This window comes from Dipodomys ordii, unplaced genomic scaffold (assembly GCF_000151885.1).
Source record: "Dipodomys ordii isolate 6190 unplaced genomic scaffold, Dord_2.0 Scaffold80, whole genome shotgun sequence".
NCBI classification, from domain to species: Eukaryota; Metazoa; Chordata; class Mammalia; order Rodentia; family Heteromyidae; genus Dipodomys; species Dipodomys ordii.
This window is the reverse complement of record NW_012267296.1, coordinates 1,664,382-1,682,071: the sequence shown is the minus strand read 5'-3', so window position 1 is coordinate 1,682,071 and position 17,690 is coordinate 1,664,382. Positions and strand designations below refer to the sequence as shown.

Genomic DNA, 17,690 nt, shown 5'->3' with positions numbered 1-17,690 from the left:
TGGTGTCTTGCAGCTGCGTATGTCAAAAATGATCCTGTTTACTAGTGGTTCCATTAATTTCTTCCCAGAACAATAGGCAAATAATATGGGCTTTTATATGTCACCCTTATTTAATTTTTTTCAAAAGAAAAAGAAAACAAGTAGAATATAAAAAACTTCCCTTGGGAATTTCATATTACAGCATCAACTTTCTGTTCTTTGGCTTTGCCAGCTCCCAGAAAGAATTAAGTCTCAGACAGGCTTAAAATTTCACTTATTTCAGCAGTTTGATCCTGAATTTGCAACTCCAAAGTTCATTTTTGAATTTAGAAAGAAATATTAATCAAAAGCAAAATAAATTCCTCTCCATTACATAAGATTATTAGAAAGTCTGTGATTCTTTCTTGACCTGAACCTGAAATGGCACTTTTGTGTAATTGTGATCAATGCCAGTTATGACATCAGAATCAAAATCAGCATTCTTTATGTAAATGATTCTTATATTTAGCTCATGTAATATAATTTTTGTTTCTAAATTTTTGTTTCTCCATTTTTTGCAGATATATGTATTTGACATTTGACAGATGCATGATTTTATGTCATAAGTTATATCCTGTTGAGATAACTAAACTAGGATTTGTAATAATTTACTATGAAAATAAAAGTTTACAACTAGATTGTAAAATTTTACTAGCTATTAACACTTTAGTTTTTATTGCATCTTTAACAAGAGAAGTTGTTTCAGAAAATAATTTTTAAGCTGTGCTCTGTAATTTAAGGTAAAATGAAAAGATTAAGTCAGCAAGTACTGAATATCCCATGTTTACATAGAGTATAATATAAAAATAAGGATAATCAAGTGTTTCAAGTTTTATATTTTGAGAACTGTAATTAACTATTTAATTTTATTCATGTAACAAATGATACTGTTAATCAGGTGCTGCATTCTTAGAAATTTTAAATGCATTTTATATATAACAATTCAAGGAGTATTACCTTGTACTGACATTCTTTTTGTTGTTGTTGTTGGTGGTGGTGGTGTTTGTGGGGCCTGAACTCTGGGCCTGGGTACTGTCCCTCGGCTATTTAGCTCAAATCTAGTGGTCTACCACTTGAGCTACAGAGCCACATCTGACTTTTACTGTTTATGTGGTGCTGAAGAATCGAACCCAGGGCCTCATGCTTGTGAGGCAAGCACTCTACCACTGAGCCACCTTCCCAGCCCCCTAACATTCATTTTTATAAGGCCTAAGGGAATTTCATCTACATTTTGAATCATATGTATTGTGTCAACAGAGGATTAACATATCAAAGAGATATCCAGATCTTTTCTCAAGTAAAGTATGTCCCTATAAACATCGTTAAAAAGTATAAGTAGATTTGAAATTCTGGGTTGTGCAGATCAACCTTTACAGATTTCTTTGTGCATTTTGTGAAAAAAAACACATTTATGATAAAGTTAATAAGATGATTAAAACTCAAACCCCTTTTTCTTTTTACATTTTTCTCTCTCAACTTGTCATTGTCATACATAAAGCAGACAACTTCACTGTTGTTTTAATTTATCAGTTGGTTGTGTATATCAGTTGAGTCAGCTACCACGGTAGAAGCATATTATTGTGTCTATGTGTTAGTCATCAATTATTCTTAAAAGAGATGATACAGAAAATAGGCTTGTAATGATAATTCCATGATAAAGAGCTCATATTGGCACCATATTTTGACAAACAAATTAGAAATCTCTCCCAAAGTTTGTTGAAAATTATTTGTGTTTGACATGTGGGTAACTCTTGTTCAAGTGCCTTGAACAATATGAAGTTTAAGTATATGTTAGTAAGTCATTTGTAAAGATCTAAATATTTGAGGAAGGAAGCATTTTTCATACAAGCTTCTCATAGAACACATTTCTGTTTATTGTGTGAAAGAACATATATATATATATATATATACAATTTAACATTAATTGTATGTTAGAATAGTGTTGCTATTATAACCTTGTACAATAATGGAATGTGCTATGTCTTGTTCAACAGAATACCCATGTGTAGCTAAGGAGAGATTTAATTTAATATATGGATATTGTGTCTAAGGACTATTTCTTCAACCTTACCTAATTTTAAGAATTAAAATATTATTTTGTAAATAATTACACTCAGATTGAACTAATCTGTCATAAAATGTAAAAGAGCAATTCAAACTTTATCCAGTAGATGACATTGAGATTTCATTATCACCTTGAGAATTAGAAAAATCTTTTAAGATTAATTTCTTTATGATTTTACTATTTTAAGATTTATGTTGTGACTATTATTGTTTTTATTCTTCATGCATTTTTATTGTTTTTATAAAAGTGATGGACAGGGGTTGTACAGAAGTGTGATGCAAGCAGTGACACCGATTAAGCTGCATCATTTACTTATATTGACATGTTGAGTTGAAACCCCTCTGCACAGATTTTTAAAAATGATTTTTAAAATACTGCTATTATTTCACATAAAATAAATAAAATATAGAGATCAAAGCTCAAACTCCATGACCAAAAAAAGTTGAAAAATTAAAACGGTATAAATTTTCAAAATAGGCTTCCTGTTTCCTTCCTTTCTCCTTCCTTTCTTCCTTCCTTCTTTCCTTCCTTCCTTCCTTCCTTCCGTCCTTCCTTCCTTCCCTCCTTCTCTTTTTTCTCTCTCTCCCTCCCTCCCTTCCACCTTCCCTCCCTCTCTCCCTTCCTCCTTCCCTCTCTTTCTCTCTCTCTTCCTTCCTTCTTTCCTTTCTTCCTTCCTTCCTTTCTATCTATCTTTCTTTCTTTTGTTCTTTCTTTTCTCTCTTTTTTCTTTCTTTCTTTCCTTCCTTCTTTCTTTCCTTCTTTCTCTCTCCTCCTTTTCCTTTGCATTGTTATTTTTATGCCAGCTAGGAAAGTACTCTAAAACTGAGGTACCTACATCTCTAGTACTTGATAATTTTTTATGCTTCTATAAGAAACAGTTATTCTGTGCATTTTATACAAATTCATATTTGCACCACAGTTATTCATCTGTCAAAATTATCAACTTAATTCAATAGATGTGATTTATTGTCATGTATGGATATTATGTATTGTGTGAAAAGTGTCTTAGTCAACTAAACTCAGCAGTGCATTTCAAAATTTGTTTATAATTATTATGAGCAACTCATCTATATCTTTATCTACCATGTGAAATCTAGTGACAATTACTTTTTAAAAATCTACATACTTCTTCCTTTTGATCACTCATATAAATGAGTATCATTTATTACCACATGATAATATGAATTAAAACTATCCCAAAGCATCTTTCAGCAAAACTCTCTAATTTTATAGATATCAAGAAAGATTAATCAACTTGATTATGATTACAATATTAAACAAAGTTTAAACCAAAGATTTCTGATATCCTTTCATGACCTTATCATATTGTCATATGCCATTATGAATTTTGAAATAATTTTCATTCCTAGGTTAACTAAATAACTGATATCTCATAATTTATATTTACTTTTATGGTTATATTATTTTGTATTAAATTTATATTTCACTTTATATTTTCCAGGGACAAAACATTTTTGACCTTGATATCATTGAAACACCAGAAGGAGACAAAATGCCACAGCTGATTGTTCAAAAGGAGTTGGATAGAGAAGAAAAAGATACCTATGTGATGAAAGTAAAGGTAGAAGATGGTGGCTTTCCTCAAAGATCTAGTACCGCTATTTTGCAAGTAAGTGTTGGTGATACAAATGATAACCGTCCAATCTTCAAGGAACAGGAAATTGAAGTCAGTATTCCAGAAAATGCTCCTGTTGGTTCTTCAGTAACACAGCTTCATGCCACAGATGCCGATATTGGTGAAAACGCCAGGATTCATTTTTATTTTAGCAATCTAGTCTCTAACCTTGCCAAGAGACTTTTTCACCTTAACACCACTACGGGACTTATCACAGTCAAAGAACCACTGGATAGGGAAGAATCACAAAGCCACAAGTTACTGGTTTTGGCGAGTGATGGTGGATCAACCCCAGCAAGTGCAATGGTGCTGATAAATGTTACCGATATCAATGATAATGTCCCTTCAATCGACATCAGATACATTGTCAATCCAACCAATGGCACTGTGATGCTTTCTGAAAATGCTCCGCTCAATACTAAAATTGCTCTTATAACTGTGACAGACAAGGATGCTGACCACAATGGTAGAGTGACGTGCTTCACAGATCATGAAGTTCCTTTCAGATTGAGACCAGTATTCAGTAATCAGTTCCTGTTGGAGACTGCAGCATATCTTGACTATGAGTCCACCAGAGAATATGCCATTAAGTTATTGGCTGCAGATGCTGGCAAACCTCCTTTGAATCAGTCATCCATGCTTCTCATCAAAGTGAAAGATGAAAATGACAATGCTCCGGTTTTCACACAGCCTTTCATAAGTCTTTCTATTCCTGAAAATAACTCACCTGACACACAGTTGACAAAAATAAGTGCATCAGATGCAGACAGTGGACGTAATGCTGAGATCACTTACCTGCTAGGCTCTGATGCTCCACCTGAATTCAACCTGGACCGTCGTACAGGCATCCTGACTGCAGTGAAGAAACTAGACAGAGAAAAGCAGGAAAAATACTATTTCACAGTTCTGGCTATTGATAATGGCATACCACCATTAATGACCAATGCCACAGTGTTTGTGACTGTTCTTGATCAGAATGATAACAATCCAATTTTTACTCACAATGAGTACAACTTCTACGTCCCAGAAAACCTTCCAAAACATGGCACAGTTGGACTAATCACTGTAACTGATCCTGATTATGGAGAGAATTCTGCAGTTAATCTCTCTATTTTAGATGTGAATGATGAATTTACCATTGATCCACAGACTGGTGTCATCAGGCCAAATATTTCATTTGATAGAGAAAGACAAGAATCTTACATTTTCTATGTCAAGGCTGAGGATGGTGGGAGGGTATCACGCTCTTCTACTGCTAAAGTGACCATAAATGTAGTTGATGTCAATGACAATAAACCAGTTTTTGTCATTCCTCCTTCCAATTACTCCTTTGAATTGGTTCTACCTTCTACTAGTCCAGGCACAGTAGTCTTCAATGCCCTTGCAATTGACAATGACACTGGCATGAATGCAGAACTTCTTTATAGCATTACTGGGGGAAACACAAAAGGACTGTTTGTAATTGACCAAGTATCAGGCAACATCACCCTGAAGGAGAAATGTGCTGTTGCAGACCTTGGCTTACATAGACTGATAGTTAGAGCTATGGACTTGGGACAACCCGATTCACTTTTTAGTTTTATAGTTGTTAATCTGTTTGTGAACGAGACAGTGACCAATGCTACCCTGGTTCGTGAATTGGTGCGCAAAGGCTTTGAAACACCTGTGACCCAAAACATTGAAACAATTGATGCATCCTCACCAACCAGTGACTATGTCAAGATCATGGTTGCCATTGTTGCTGGCACCATAACTGTCATCCTGGTGATTTTCATCACTGCAGTAGTAAGGTGTCACCAATCACCACATCTTAAGGCTTCTCAGAAAAACAAGCAAAATTCTGAATGGGTTACTCCAAACCCAGAAAATCGGCAGATGATAATGATGAAGAAAAAGAAGAAGAAGAAGAAGAAGAAGAAGAAGCATGCCCCCAAAAACTTGCTGCTCAACTTCGTCACTATTGAAGAAGCAAAGGCAGATAATGCTGATAATGATGGAAACAGTGTCACACTAGACCTTCCCATTGAAATGGAAGAGCAAACCATGGGCAAATACAACTGGGGCACTACACCCACTACCTTCAAGCCTGAAAGCCCTGATTTGGCTCTGCACTACAAATCTGCCTCTCCACAGCCAGCCTTTCAGATCCAGCCTGAAACTCCTCTGAATTCAAAGCACCACATCATCCAGGAACTGCCTCTAGATAACACCTTTGTGGGCTGTGATTCCATCTCCAAGTGCTCTTCCAGCAGTTCTGATCCCTACAGTGTTTCTGAATGCAGCTATCAAGTGACAACTTTCAAGACCCCAGTGTCTGTGCATGCCAGACCGGTAGGTAACCAACTTAAGAATTCTAATTTTAGCTACATTTTGGTTATTTTCAGTTGATTGAGGTTTTACATTATTAAGGGGATTTGAAGAAGAACTAAAGCAATATTGTATAGCATTTAAATAGACATATGAATTTATTTAAATATATGAATTTATATATACATATATTGATAGATATAGGTATAGATAGATACATTTTGGGTAGAAAATCATAAGGAAACAACTGCTAAGTCTAAGAAAATTGGGAATAAATTGATGAAGTGAAAATACAATAAGAGCAATTTTGTCTGTTGATAGTGATATGATGCTCCTTGTGTGAGAATATACCGAAAAACTACCTAGTAAGGATAATAGCTATACTCTCAGTACCTTTGTGTACATGAGCTTCAGAAACATCTGGCTATATACCTTGCAGTAAAGCTTCATAGATTCTGACAGTCCTAATATTAATGCTTCTGAGATTCCCAGATCCACTCAGGAAAATCTGTGATTTCCCAAGTAATTAAATACCACTATTTTCCCCTCAGTACTCCACCATGTTTCCAGTTCCACAAAGAGTATCATTTTCATTCTAGTAACATACAATTACTGAATTTATCAAGTCTTTATTCACACAATACAGTAAGAATGGAATTACAAAAGTTAGTACAAGTTCACTGTCATCCTCAAGCTAGGCAACCAAATACATGAGAGATCTCTATTTTATATCACCAATTAAATATTTGCATATTTATGCAAGGTATTCAGAGCCCTTCAGAAGAAATTCTTAAAGATAATGACTTTTTGAAAATTAAGTGTTTGCTTTCTCTAATGGGCACGAAGAGAACTAAGAGCATATTAAAACTCAAGAAATGTATGCACAGCAATTTAAAACCCAATACATTTATGAAAATGAGTATGTTTTTTCTTCATCTGTATTCCATGGAGAAATGAGCACAAATAATCTTGAAATTCATAACTAAGGTAAGTGATTTAAATTTGGTTATTTCTTTAATAAAGTGATAGATTTATCTGTTTTTTCTCTTAAAATCATGCCACATGTTCACTTTATTATTTTGTCTTTTTCACTCTAAATAGTATTTTCACTTTCAGAGACTAAAAGCTATGAAAATGTGCTCAGACTTAATAAAATTATAAGTATGAGATTTATGATTTTCTACATTGGTGAATCTTGGGTAACAAACACAATAGATACTTAAAATCTCCTCAGGACATATTTTTCTTTAAATTTAATCATTTAAAACACACTAATTTTCTCCATCTATCATTCTTTTTCTTGAGGACATTTCTGAAGAGAAAATTGTTTAGGTCACTATATGAATGTTGTACAGTATTTTTGTAATAAAAAAGTTACTAAAAACTCATTGTTGCTTAAAGAAATTAGGACAGAAAATAAATTATTTTTTTTTTACCAGATGACAGATATTTCAATATATATCAAGCAAAGCAAGAAAAACATTTTCAAAAGTTGGTTTAGGATGATGCTTGCACATAGTACTTCATTACTCCTCTAATTAGAAAGATGTACATGAAGAAATAAAACTAGACTAAAATACAAGAAAACATATCAGAAAATTTCCATTATGTCAGAGGAAGCAAAAGGAATGAAATACTTTTTTTGTGCCAGTCCTGGGGCTTTAATTCAGGGCCTGGATGTTATCCTCTAGTTTTATTGTTCAAGGCTAGTACTTTACCACTTGAGGCACTGCTCCACTTATGGTTTTTTGCTGGCAAATTGGAGATAAATGTCTTAAATATAGACTTTTCCTTCCAGGCTGGCTTTAAATCCCTATCCTTAGATCTCATTCTTCTGAGTAGATAGTATAAGAGGCATGCACCACTGACACCCAGCTTTAAATACTTTTTACAGGTTTCTGCAAGCAGATAACATTTGGTCCCTAATACTTTAGAAAATAGTAAGCATAAATGCCTATTTAATATCAATTTTGTTACTTTTGATACTTTTGGTTTAGAAAAAGTGTTTTATGATAAATATAAATTAATGGAGACCCCCTCATCTGAATATTCAAAGCAATATATTTGAAAATCAAAGAGGAAGATAAAAGTTAAACCATCATTTTATGAAGATATCTATATGCTATTCATTGTCTTACATATACATATGAAGTACTTAATTCCCTGCTTTCAAAAAAATTGTAACAAATTCTTTCAATTTGAGTTCTGAAGTTGAACTGGTCTTTCAACTTCTGAAATGGGATGAAAAGAATCTTGAGAGGGTTATATATATCATTTTTGGATGAAATCATATTTTAAATGATACATTTGTACAAATGATATAAATTGTGTTCTCTTGGAATTGATAGATATTCACTATTATTAAATTCATCAATTTTGATTCTGCGCATCAATATGGTAGTAGGTAAATTTCAGTTATGTAGCATGTTTGGGAAATTAAGACTCCTAGAACACAGCCATCTGATTTTGATAATATGTTATTTTTCTTGTCCTAGACTGATTCCAGGACATCAACTATTGAAATCACAGGGAGATAAAACTTATTAGTAGTAACATAATTCTGTTCCTTTCCTAAATATATTTCAGTGTTTTTTTGATTTCTAAATTTGGCTGACATCATTACTTATTTGATTTCAATTTTCTACTATAAATGCAAGCAAGGTAAAGCCACTCCCCCTAAAAGTGATGATCCTCAATGATCTTTTTGCTCTCTTTAGCTGTAACCTAGCGATTAAAAATTCAAATTTATGGAAGTAACAGTGCATTATTATAACACAGTGCTATCATACCGTCTCTACCTACTCTTGACTGTCAACAACTGTGATGAAATACAATGTTCTTTGTGTACACACTGATGATTAACATATCAGTTTTCAAACATAGAAGCATATGTGGTGTCTGATTGCTGAAAAGTTTAAACATCATCTCGTGGAATTTCGAAGTGAAGTTGAACTACATGGAAGTTATTCTCTGGAAAGTATCCAGGGAATGAAAATGTTTTAAAGACTACTTAACCAATAATTAAAAAATCAAATCCATGTAGTCCAATATTTGGAAAACATTTATTACCAACATGTCAACTACAATTACCTACCAAAACAAAATTTTGTTGAGCAAAAATTAAAAATGGAACATTTTATGTTGATTGTAATGTTTTGACTAATTTAGAAATCAAATTTTTGTAATTTTTATACATATAATTTTTTTTTAAAAAAATAAGCTTTGTTCATATTTTACCTACAAAAAGGGGAAGGAAAGTTCTTTATATTCCCTATTAAAGATGCCTTGGTATTGTTTATATTATGAAACATGACTGCAGTCATATGGGTCATAAAAACAAAATCAAGGGGCTGGGAAGGTGGCTCAGTGGTATAGCGCTTGCCTTGCATCCATGAGGCCCTGGGTTCGATTCCTCAGCACCATATAAGCAAAAAGAAAAAAGCGAGAAGTGTCTCTCTGGCTTAAGTGGTAGAGCGCTAGCCTTAAGCTGTAAAGCTGAGGGGCAGCACCAAGGCCCAGAGTTCAGGTCCCACGACCAGAACCCCCCCAAACAAAAACAAAAAACAAGATCAAAAGAGGGTATGACACATCTTAGAAAAATATACTCCTTTTGAGAGCTTCTTTCTAAATGGAAAGTCTCACTTTTTTCAAGGCTTTCCTTACCATTCTTTCAATTATAAATGAATTTACTCTGTTTACCTTTAAAAAAAGAAAGAAAGAAATTACTAGGAAAATGTAAGGAACTTGGCTGGGAAGGTAGCTCAGCGGTAGAGTGTATGCCTTGCAAGCATGAGGCCCTGGGTTCGATTCCTCAGCACCACATAAACAGAAAAAGCCGGAAGTGGCGCTGTGGCTCCAGTGGTAGAGTGCTAGCCTTGAGCTGAAGAGCTGAGGGACAGCGCCCAGACCCAGAGAGTTCAGGCCCCATGACCAGACCCCCCCCCCAAAAATGTAAGGAACTTGAGTAACTTTTAAATAACAATATTCTTACTTTTCTGGCATCAAATTATTGAATATGTTATATTTGGTAACATGTCTTTTATAGTTTACTCATTTTCAGTGTTTTACTTAATTCATTTCCTACACAAAAATGCCACATATTGGGCACACACTGTATTTTATGGAAGAGTGACATGTTCCAATTTATACTGTGTTCTTAAGCATCTGTGATTTACTATCTCTACTAACAGAATTACAAAAAAATAACACTAATAATGTCTTAGGACAAAAAGGGAGTATAAAGGATCCTTGTGGTTATGATATACGTATGCTTCTTGAATCATTCATATTTTGTATCATTTCACCTTGAGAAGTGTGAATAAGTTTTGTTCTGTTACATATGTACATTAAAGTTTGTAATTATTGTAATTGTTCTTTGACATAAGTATATTTGGAATAGATCTATATCCTATTCAGCATTTCAGATTAGTATGACTCTAAAATATACAATATTTACATAATGGACTGAACAAGTTTCTATTAAAATATATGTTCTTATTGTCACAATACTGAAGCCTTTACACCTTCAATGATGTTACACTCCAAGAATAAATGTGCTTTCTGGCTGTCTAAACATGGTATAGTTGATTATAATAACTGAATGTTACTGCTTTAAAGGGTAATGAGAACTACTTATTAGCTACAAACCAGCATTGAAAAATACATACAGGTAAATCTTTTGTAAAAAATATTCACTTAGATTAACTTTATTTTTTCTTGATACATATTTTAGTTTAATTCAAGCAATTCGAAAGAATGTAAAAATTAAGCTGAATTTGTACAGTCTGAAATCAATGTCCTATCAATACCAAGGGCATTCCAAGATCTATAGTCTCAATTTAATTGTAAATAAAATGATGAAGCATAAGAAATTGAAATACTGTAGTATAGTATTGTGGCTTCATGGCTTTGTTTATGTAAATACTATAAAATATATTTTAAATGCTCATGTCATGACCACCCTGGTATCTCCTTTTCCTTACACTAGGAACTAAAGGAGATTGCTTCCTTTTCTTCCAGTTTGGTGACCATTTCCTTTTATGACTATAATGAGAATAATTCCTAATCATTCTATTTCATATAAAAATATCTAGTCTAATAAGAATTTTTCAAAGTTTTGTGAGTGTTGTCTTTTAATAAAACAGCAATAGGAGCTTTAATTTTAAACCTGTGACACCATCAATTAAAATATAATTTCTGTGAGAAAGGACCTTCTAAATTGATTTCCTTCCAGATCTTTATGCTATAATATTTGCTGATATGATCCAATGATGATTCAGATTATATAGTATTTTAAATGGGCTATAGGCTAAAATAGATCATTTCTATTAGTTACCTTTGATCTTTTTGGAGAAGAATATTTATAATTGATAACATAGGAAACATGAAGAGCTACAAGAGAAAAAGCATAACAATAAGTGTGCATCTGCTTATTTCTTTGTAGTTGAAAATTTGATAGTATCTTTAACTGTCAGGTCACTTCCTGCATTTTGTGTTAGTGTTAATGGACTCCATGACTATCTTCTATGAAATGTCTTTGATATCCAGTATGGTTCTCATTCTAATTACTGAATAGGGAAAGGTGGACAGAAATATAACAAATCTAAAGACTAACTATAAAACAGGAAATTTTATAAACATACTCTACTGAATCATAAGTAGACTGTCTCCACTGCCAGAATTCTCAGAAATATTTACTTTTGATTACACAAGTTGAAAACAAAATACTGAAGTATGTTCTCTCATTTTTTTCAAGTATAAACTTTAATTTTTAAATGTAAGATAGTAAAGCAATTTTATTCCTGAAATTATCTTTCTTTTACCTAAATATAAAATGTATGAAACAATTTTAAACCATTAAATAATCATTTCTTTATGTCTTCTCTCTACTCTGCTCACTACTATGTTGATATTATAAATAAAAGCTATACATTTTTAGAGCAATTATGTACATTTCAATTTAGGTCAATAAACCACTATTTTGGATAATATTTACCATTCAACATGAAATGATACAGCCTCATTTTATTCTTCAGTCTCCTACATGCCTTGCTATTTCGTTAGGTGCTTCACTTGTGTATCTAGCTGGGTTATTGTGAAGCAACACAGGATGATTATACCTTCAGAAATCTTACACACATTTCAGTCACATCTTGTAAATGCTTTCTCTAAGTGCTCTTGTGTAATAATTTTCCTTAGATGTTTGTAAGCTTGGTTATTTTGGTTTATTTTATGTATTTCAATTTATATTTTATCAGAAAAAGGTGTTGCAATAAGTTATCTGTTCTTTCATATTTAGCATGCTCTTTTTAGAAACAAGTAGGATACAATTTTTTTCCATGAATTTTATGCATGACATCTGTGGTTTAATTTGATACTTAAAATTAAGACCAGGGATTTTCTCACTTATCCATATGATTTTTTTAACCTGGCTGACTTCAAATTATGATAAACATATCTCAGCCTCCTGATCAGATAGGATTAAAGTCATCAGCCACCAGCACCTGGCTACCAGTAAGTTTTTTTTTTTTTAATAAAATTTATTCAGTTTGAAAGTGCTATAACTTTTGGAAGTAGTCATTTTAAACTTAGAGAATTTTTTAATTTTATATTATAAATATATGAACTATTTTTACACATATTGAAGATTGACTTCATTATACATATTGTTTATACATCTATATTTGAACATATTCATGTACTACTATAGATTGACTAGTTGATAGTGGAATATGCTTGCATGCTATTTATATCCACTATGAGATTAAACTACCTTCAGTGAAAATAGCAAACGTTGATGAGAACTCTTTTGTGGTTAAGAAAAATGTTATCTAGGGCTGGGAAGGTGGCTCAGTGGTACAGCGCTTGCCTTGCATGCCTAAGGCCCTGGGTTCCTTTCCTCAGCACCACATAAGCAAAAAGAAAAAAAAAAAAACAGAAGTGGCGCTGTGGCTCAAGTGGTAGAGTGCTAGCCTTGAGCTGAAGAGCTGAGGGACAGAGCCCAGGCCCAAAGTTCAGGCCCCACAACGGGACCCAAAAAAGAAAAAAAAAAAAGAAAAATGTTATTTACTTTATGCCAAAAGATAACTCAGCATGAACAATCAAACTCCTAATATTTTTCATGAGTTCTTATAACCAACTTTTACACTTTCAAAATTCTACATATTGTGAACTGAAATTGTTTTAGTTATCCTTATAAACATATTAAACATATTAAATTAACTACATTTACAGGTACTATGTAATTAGAATAAAACTTACTTTGTCGAATACAATAAAATCACATTTCATTAATTTTCATGTAGTGAAATTTTTATAAAATGAAAATGAAACATCTCTGGATTTTTCTGAAAGTATTTACACTTTCCGTCTTTAATGTGGAGGCCTATATTTGTTAAATAAATATTTTGTTTTGTCCTTGAATGAGTTTACTGTAAATACAGTATCATTCTTTTTGTCTTGATATTGATAAAAGCAATATATAATGAAATATTATTTTGAGTAGATACACAGAGCAAAGTTTCATACTAATTTTATTCCCCTCAGTGGTAGTTAAAGCAAATACACACACAATTCTAATAAATGTCAAGAAAAAACACAAAATGTTTTTAAAACATATTTTTTGGGGGGATGGTCCGGTTGTGGGGCTTGAACTCAGGGCCTGGGCGCTGTCCCTCAGCTCTTCAGCTCAAGGCTAGAACTCTACCACTTGAGCCACAGCGCCACTCCCGGCTTTTTTCTTTTTTCTTATGTGGTGCTGAGGAATGGAACCCAGGGCCTCAGGCATGCAAGGCAAGCGCTCTACAACTGAGCCACCTTCCCAGCCCTAAAACGTAATTTTTACTGTATATTATATCTTAGTTTCCCAAATCTATTCAAATTATCAATGCAAAAATACAATACAACAGAAGAGTATTCATAAACGCTGTCACCTTACACAAACTAGTTCTCATAATTCCCACATGAAGCTCAGAAACTGCTTGGTGTCACACTTTTATATGGTCATAAAATAAATTAACTTTTTGTCAATCAAACATAAAAATAGTCTTATATGCAGTGGTGGAATAAATCCACAAAAAGAAAATCACAAGCATCCTGATAAACTGGTTTGTAAGTTTCTAAGTGAGACAATATATATATATATATATATATATATATATATATATATATATATATATATATATAATATTTTTTAATTGTGAGAATACCGTACAGAAAAGTTACAATTACATGGTCAAGATAACGAGTATATTTCTTATCAAGCATTGTTGCCTCCCCTTTGTTTCCCCTTCACATTCCTTCCCATACTCCTACCCTCCTCCCACCCGATCCCCCCACACCCCCAACCAAAGTTGTTAAGTTTGTTTTTCGACATAACCACTTGTACATCTCATTGTTGCAATGGGTCCACCTGTATCCCTAGTTAAACGATTTGTTTTTTTTTTTCCTTCCCCTCCACAAATTGTAACAAAATCAAATAAAGTGAAAGTATGGGTTATACTGTGGGGGAGGGTCATACAAAGCAACATAGAAATCATCTTATAAATATGATAGAAACAATTCCATGAAAGGAAAAACAAAAAAAAAAACATTTGAATACTTATCTTGGGGTTCATCACCTAACATCAACTTATCTGACCTTTCCTGCTTGACTCAGACATATACTAGTTATTGCAAATAAGGGAAACCATGGGACCTATGTTTCTTTGGGACAGGCTTACTTCACTTAATATATTTTTTTCCAAGTCTTTCCATTTCCTAACAAATGGGGCAATGTCATTCTTTCTGATGGAGGCATAGAATTCCATTGTGTATATATACCATATTTTCTTGATCCATTCATCTACTGAGGGGCATCTGGGTTGGTTCCTTATTTTGGATATGATAAATAAGCTGCAATAAAAATAGTTGTGCTGATAGCTTTAGTATAGTCTTGTTTTTGATCATTTGGGTAAATGCCCAAAAGTGGGACTGCTAGGTCATAGGGGAATTCTGTGTGGAGTCTTTTGAGGAACTTCCATACTGCTTTCCAAAATAGTTGGACAAGTTTACACTCCCACCAACAAGGCAGTAGGGTTCCCTTCTGGCCAGATCCCCTCCAGCATCTGTTTTTATGAGAGTTATTGATTATAGCCATTCTAACTGGGGTGAGGTGGTATCTCAATGCTCAATTGATTTTCATTTCTCTTCAAGTCTTTAGCCCACTTATTTATTGGGCAGTTGTTTCGTTGAAGATTTGTTTTTCAGGTATTTATTTTTTTAAATTCCAGGTATATTTTAGATATTAGACCCTTGTCTGTTGTATGGCTAGTGAAGATCTTCTCCCAATCCGTGGACTTTCTATTGATCTTACTATCTATGGCCTGTGCCATGCAGAAGCTGTGTAATTTCATGCAATCCCATTTGTCCAACCTTTCTTTGATTTCTTGTGTTTCTGGGTCTCTATTAAGAAAATTCCGGCCTGTGCCAAGGAGACCTAGGGTTTCTGCTAATCCAACCTGTAATGTTTTCAGAGTGTCTCCTTTGACTCCAAGGTTTTTGATCCATTTGGAGTTGATTCTGGTTCAAGGTGATATATGAGGATCTAGTTTTAGTTTTCTACAAGGAGTTAACCAATTTTGAGAGCACCATTTACTGAAGAGGCTGTCTTTCTTCCATTCTATATTTTTAGCTCCCTTATAGAAGATTAGATGGCTATAGGTCTTTAGGTTCATTTCTGGGTTTGCAAGTCTATTCCATTGGTGCTGAGGTCTGTTCTTGTGCCAGTACCAAGCTGTTTTGATTACTATGACTTTATAGTAGAGTTTGAAATTTGGTATTGATATTCCTCCAGCACTGTACTTTCTGTTAAGGATCGTTTTTGCTATTCGGTGTCTTTTATTGTTCCATATGAATTTTTGAATTTTTGGATTGCCTCTTCTATTTCCTTGAAGAATGAGGTTGAAATATTGATAGGTATCACATTGATTTTGTAGATATCCTTGGGAAATATTGCCATTTTCAAGATGTTGATCTTTCCAATCCAGGAGCATGGGAGTTTTTGCCACTTTCTAAGTTTTGTTTTCATTTCCTTTTTCAGGTTTTTAAAGTTTTCATCATAGAGGTCCTTCACTTCTTTGGTTAATTCCTAGGTATTTTATTTTTTGTGGGGCTATTACCAATGGAGTTGTTTTCCTGATTTCAGCCACACTTTTCTCATTGTTGGCATATAGAAAAGCGATTGATTTTTGAGGGTTAATTTATACCCTGCTACTTTGCCAAAATTTGGAATCACTTTGAGTAATTTCAGAGCAGATTCCATGGGATTCTTTAATACAAGATCATGTCATCTGCAAAGAGGAAGAGTTTTACTTCTTCTTTCCCTATTTGGATCCCCTTTATGTTTGCATCTTGTCTTATTGCTGTTGCTAGGCATTCTAATACTAGCTTGAAGAGCAATGGAGAGACTGTACATCCTTGTCTCTTTCCTGAGTTTAGAGAAAATGGCTTTAGTTTTTCACCATTGAGTATAATACTGGCTGTAGTTTTGTCAAATTCAGCCCTTATTGTATTGAGGAAGGTTCCATGGATTCCTAATTTTTCCAGAAACTTCATCATAAAGGCGTGTTGGATCTTGTCAAATGCTTTTTTCTGCATCTGTTGAGATAACCATGTAGTTCTTATCCTTGCTCTTGTTGAAGTGATTAATTATGTTAATTGATTTGCATATATTGAACCAGCTTTGCATCCCTGAAATGAATCCTGTTTGATCATGGTGTATGATTTTTTGGATGAATTGTTGAAGTTGATTGGCCAAAATTATGCTGAGAAATTTTGCATCAATGTTCAACAATGATATGGGTCTATAGTTCTTTCTTTGATGAGTCCCTGCCTGGTTTTGGGATGAGGGTTATTATAGCTTCGTAGAGTGTATTTGGTAGTGAACTTTCTCTTCCAATTTCAATGAAGAGTTGGAGGAGTATTGGTGTGAGCTCTGCTTTGAAGGCCTTGTAGAATTCCGCTGTAAAACCATCTGGTCCTGGGCTTTTCTTAGATGGGAGGTCTCTTATTGCTGTTTCTATTTCAATGCTTGATATGGACCTGTTAAGATGGGTTAACTCATCTTGGTTTGGTTTCCGCATGTTGATATTTGCTAGGAAAAGGTACATTTCTGCCAAGTTCTCAAACTTATTAGCATAAAGGTTTGAGAAGTATTCCCCTATAATGTTCTGAATCTTGGTTGTTTCTGTGGTGATGTTTCCATTCTCATCTCTGAGTTTATTTGGGCATGTTCTCTTCTTTTTCTGATAAGATTTGTTAAGGATCTGTCAATTTTGTTAATTTTTTGGAAGAACCAACTCTTTGTTTTATTGATTCTTTCTATGTTTTTTTAATTCTAATTCATTTAATTCGGATTTAATTTTAATCATTTCTTTCCATCTACTAGATTGGTGTTTATCTTACTGCTCTTTTTCAAGGAGGCTCAGCTGTCCCATTAAATTGTTGGTTTCAGATTTCTCCAATTTATAGATGTAGGAACTCAGAGGTATAAAGTTGCCTCTGAGTATTGCCTTTGCTGTGTCCCAGAGGAGCTGGTATTTTTGTGCTCATTTTTGTTGAATAACATGAACACTTGATTTTCATTTCTAATCTCCTCCATGACCAACTGGTGGTTCAACAGTGTCT

At 33.6% G+C, this 17,690-nt stretch overlaps 1 protein-coding gene across 1 annotated transcript in view; it reads left to right on the top strand.

Annotated features, from left to right (window-relative positions):
• Pcdh11x (protocadherin 11 X-linked) overlaps positions 1-17,690 on the top strand; it is a 695,630-nt gene that overhangs the window by 67,299 nt on the left and 610,641 nt on the right. Inside the window, exon 5 of the mRNA XM_013024979.1 lies at positions 3,546-6,050. Within this exon, the coding sequence (XP_012880433.1) occupies positions 3,546-6,050 (2,505 nt within the window). The remainder of the gene's footprint in view (positions 1-3,545; positions 6,051-17,690) is intronic.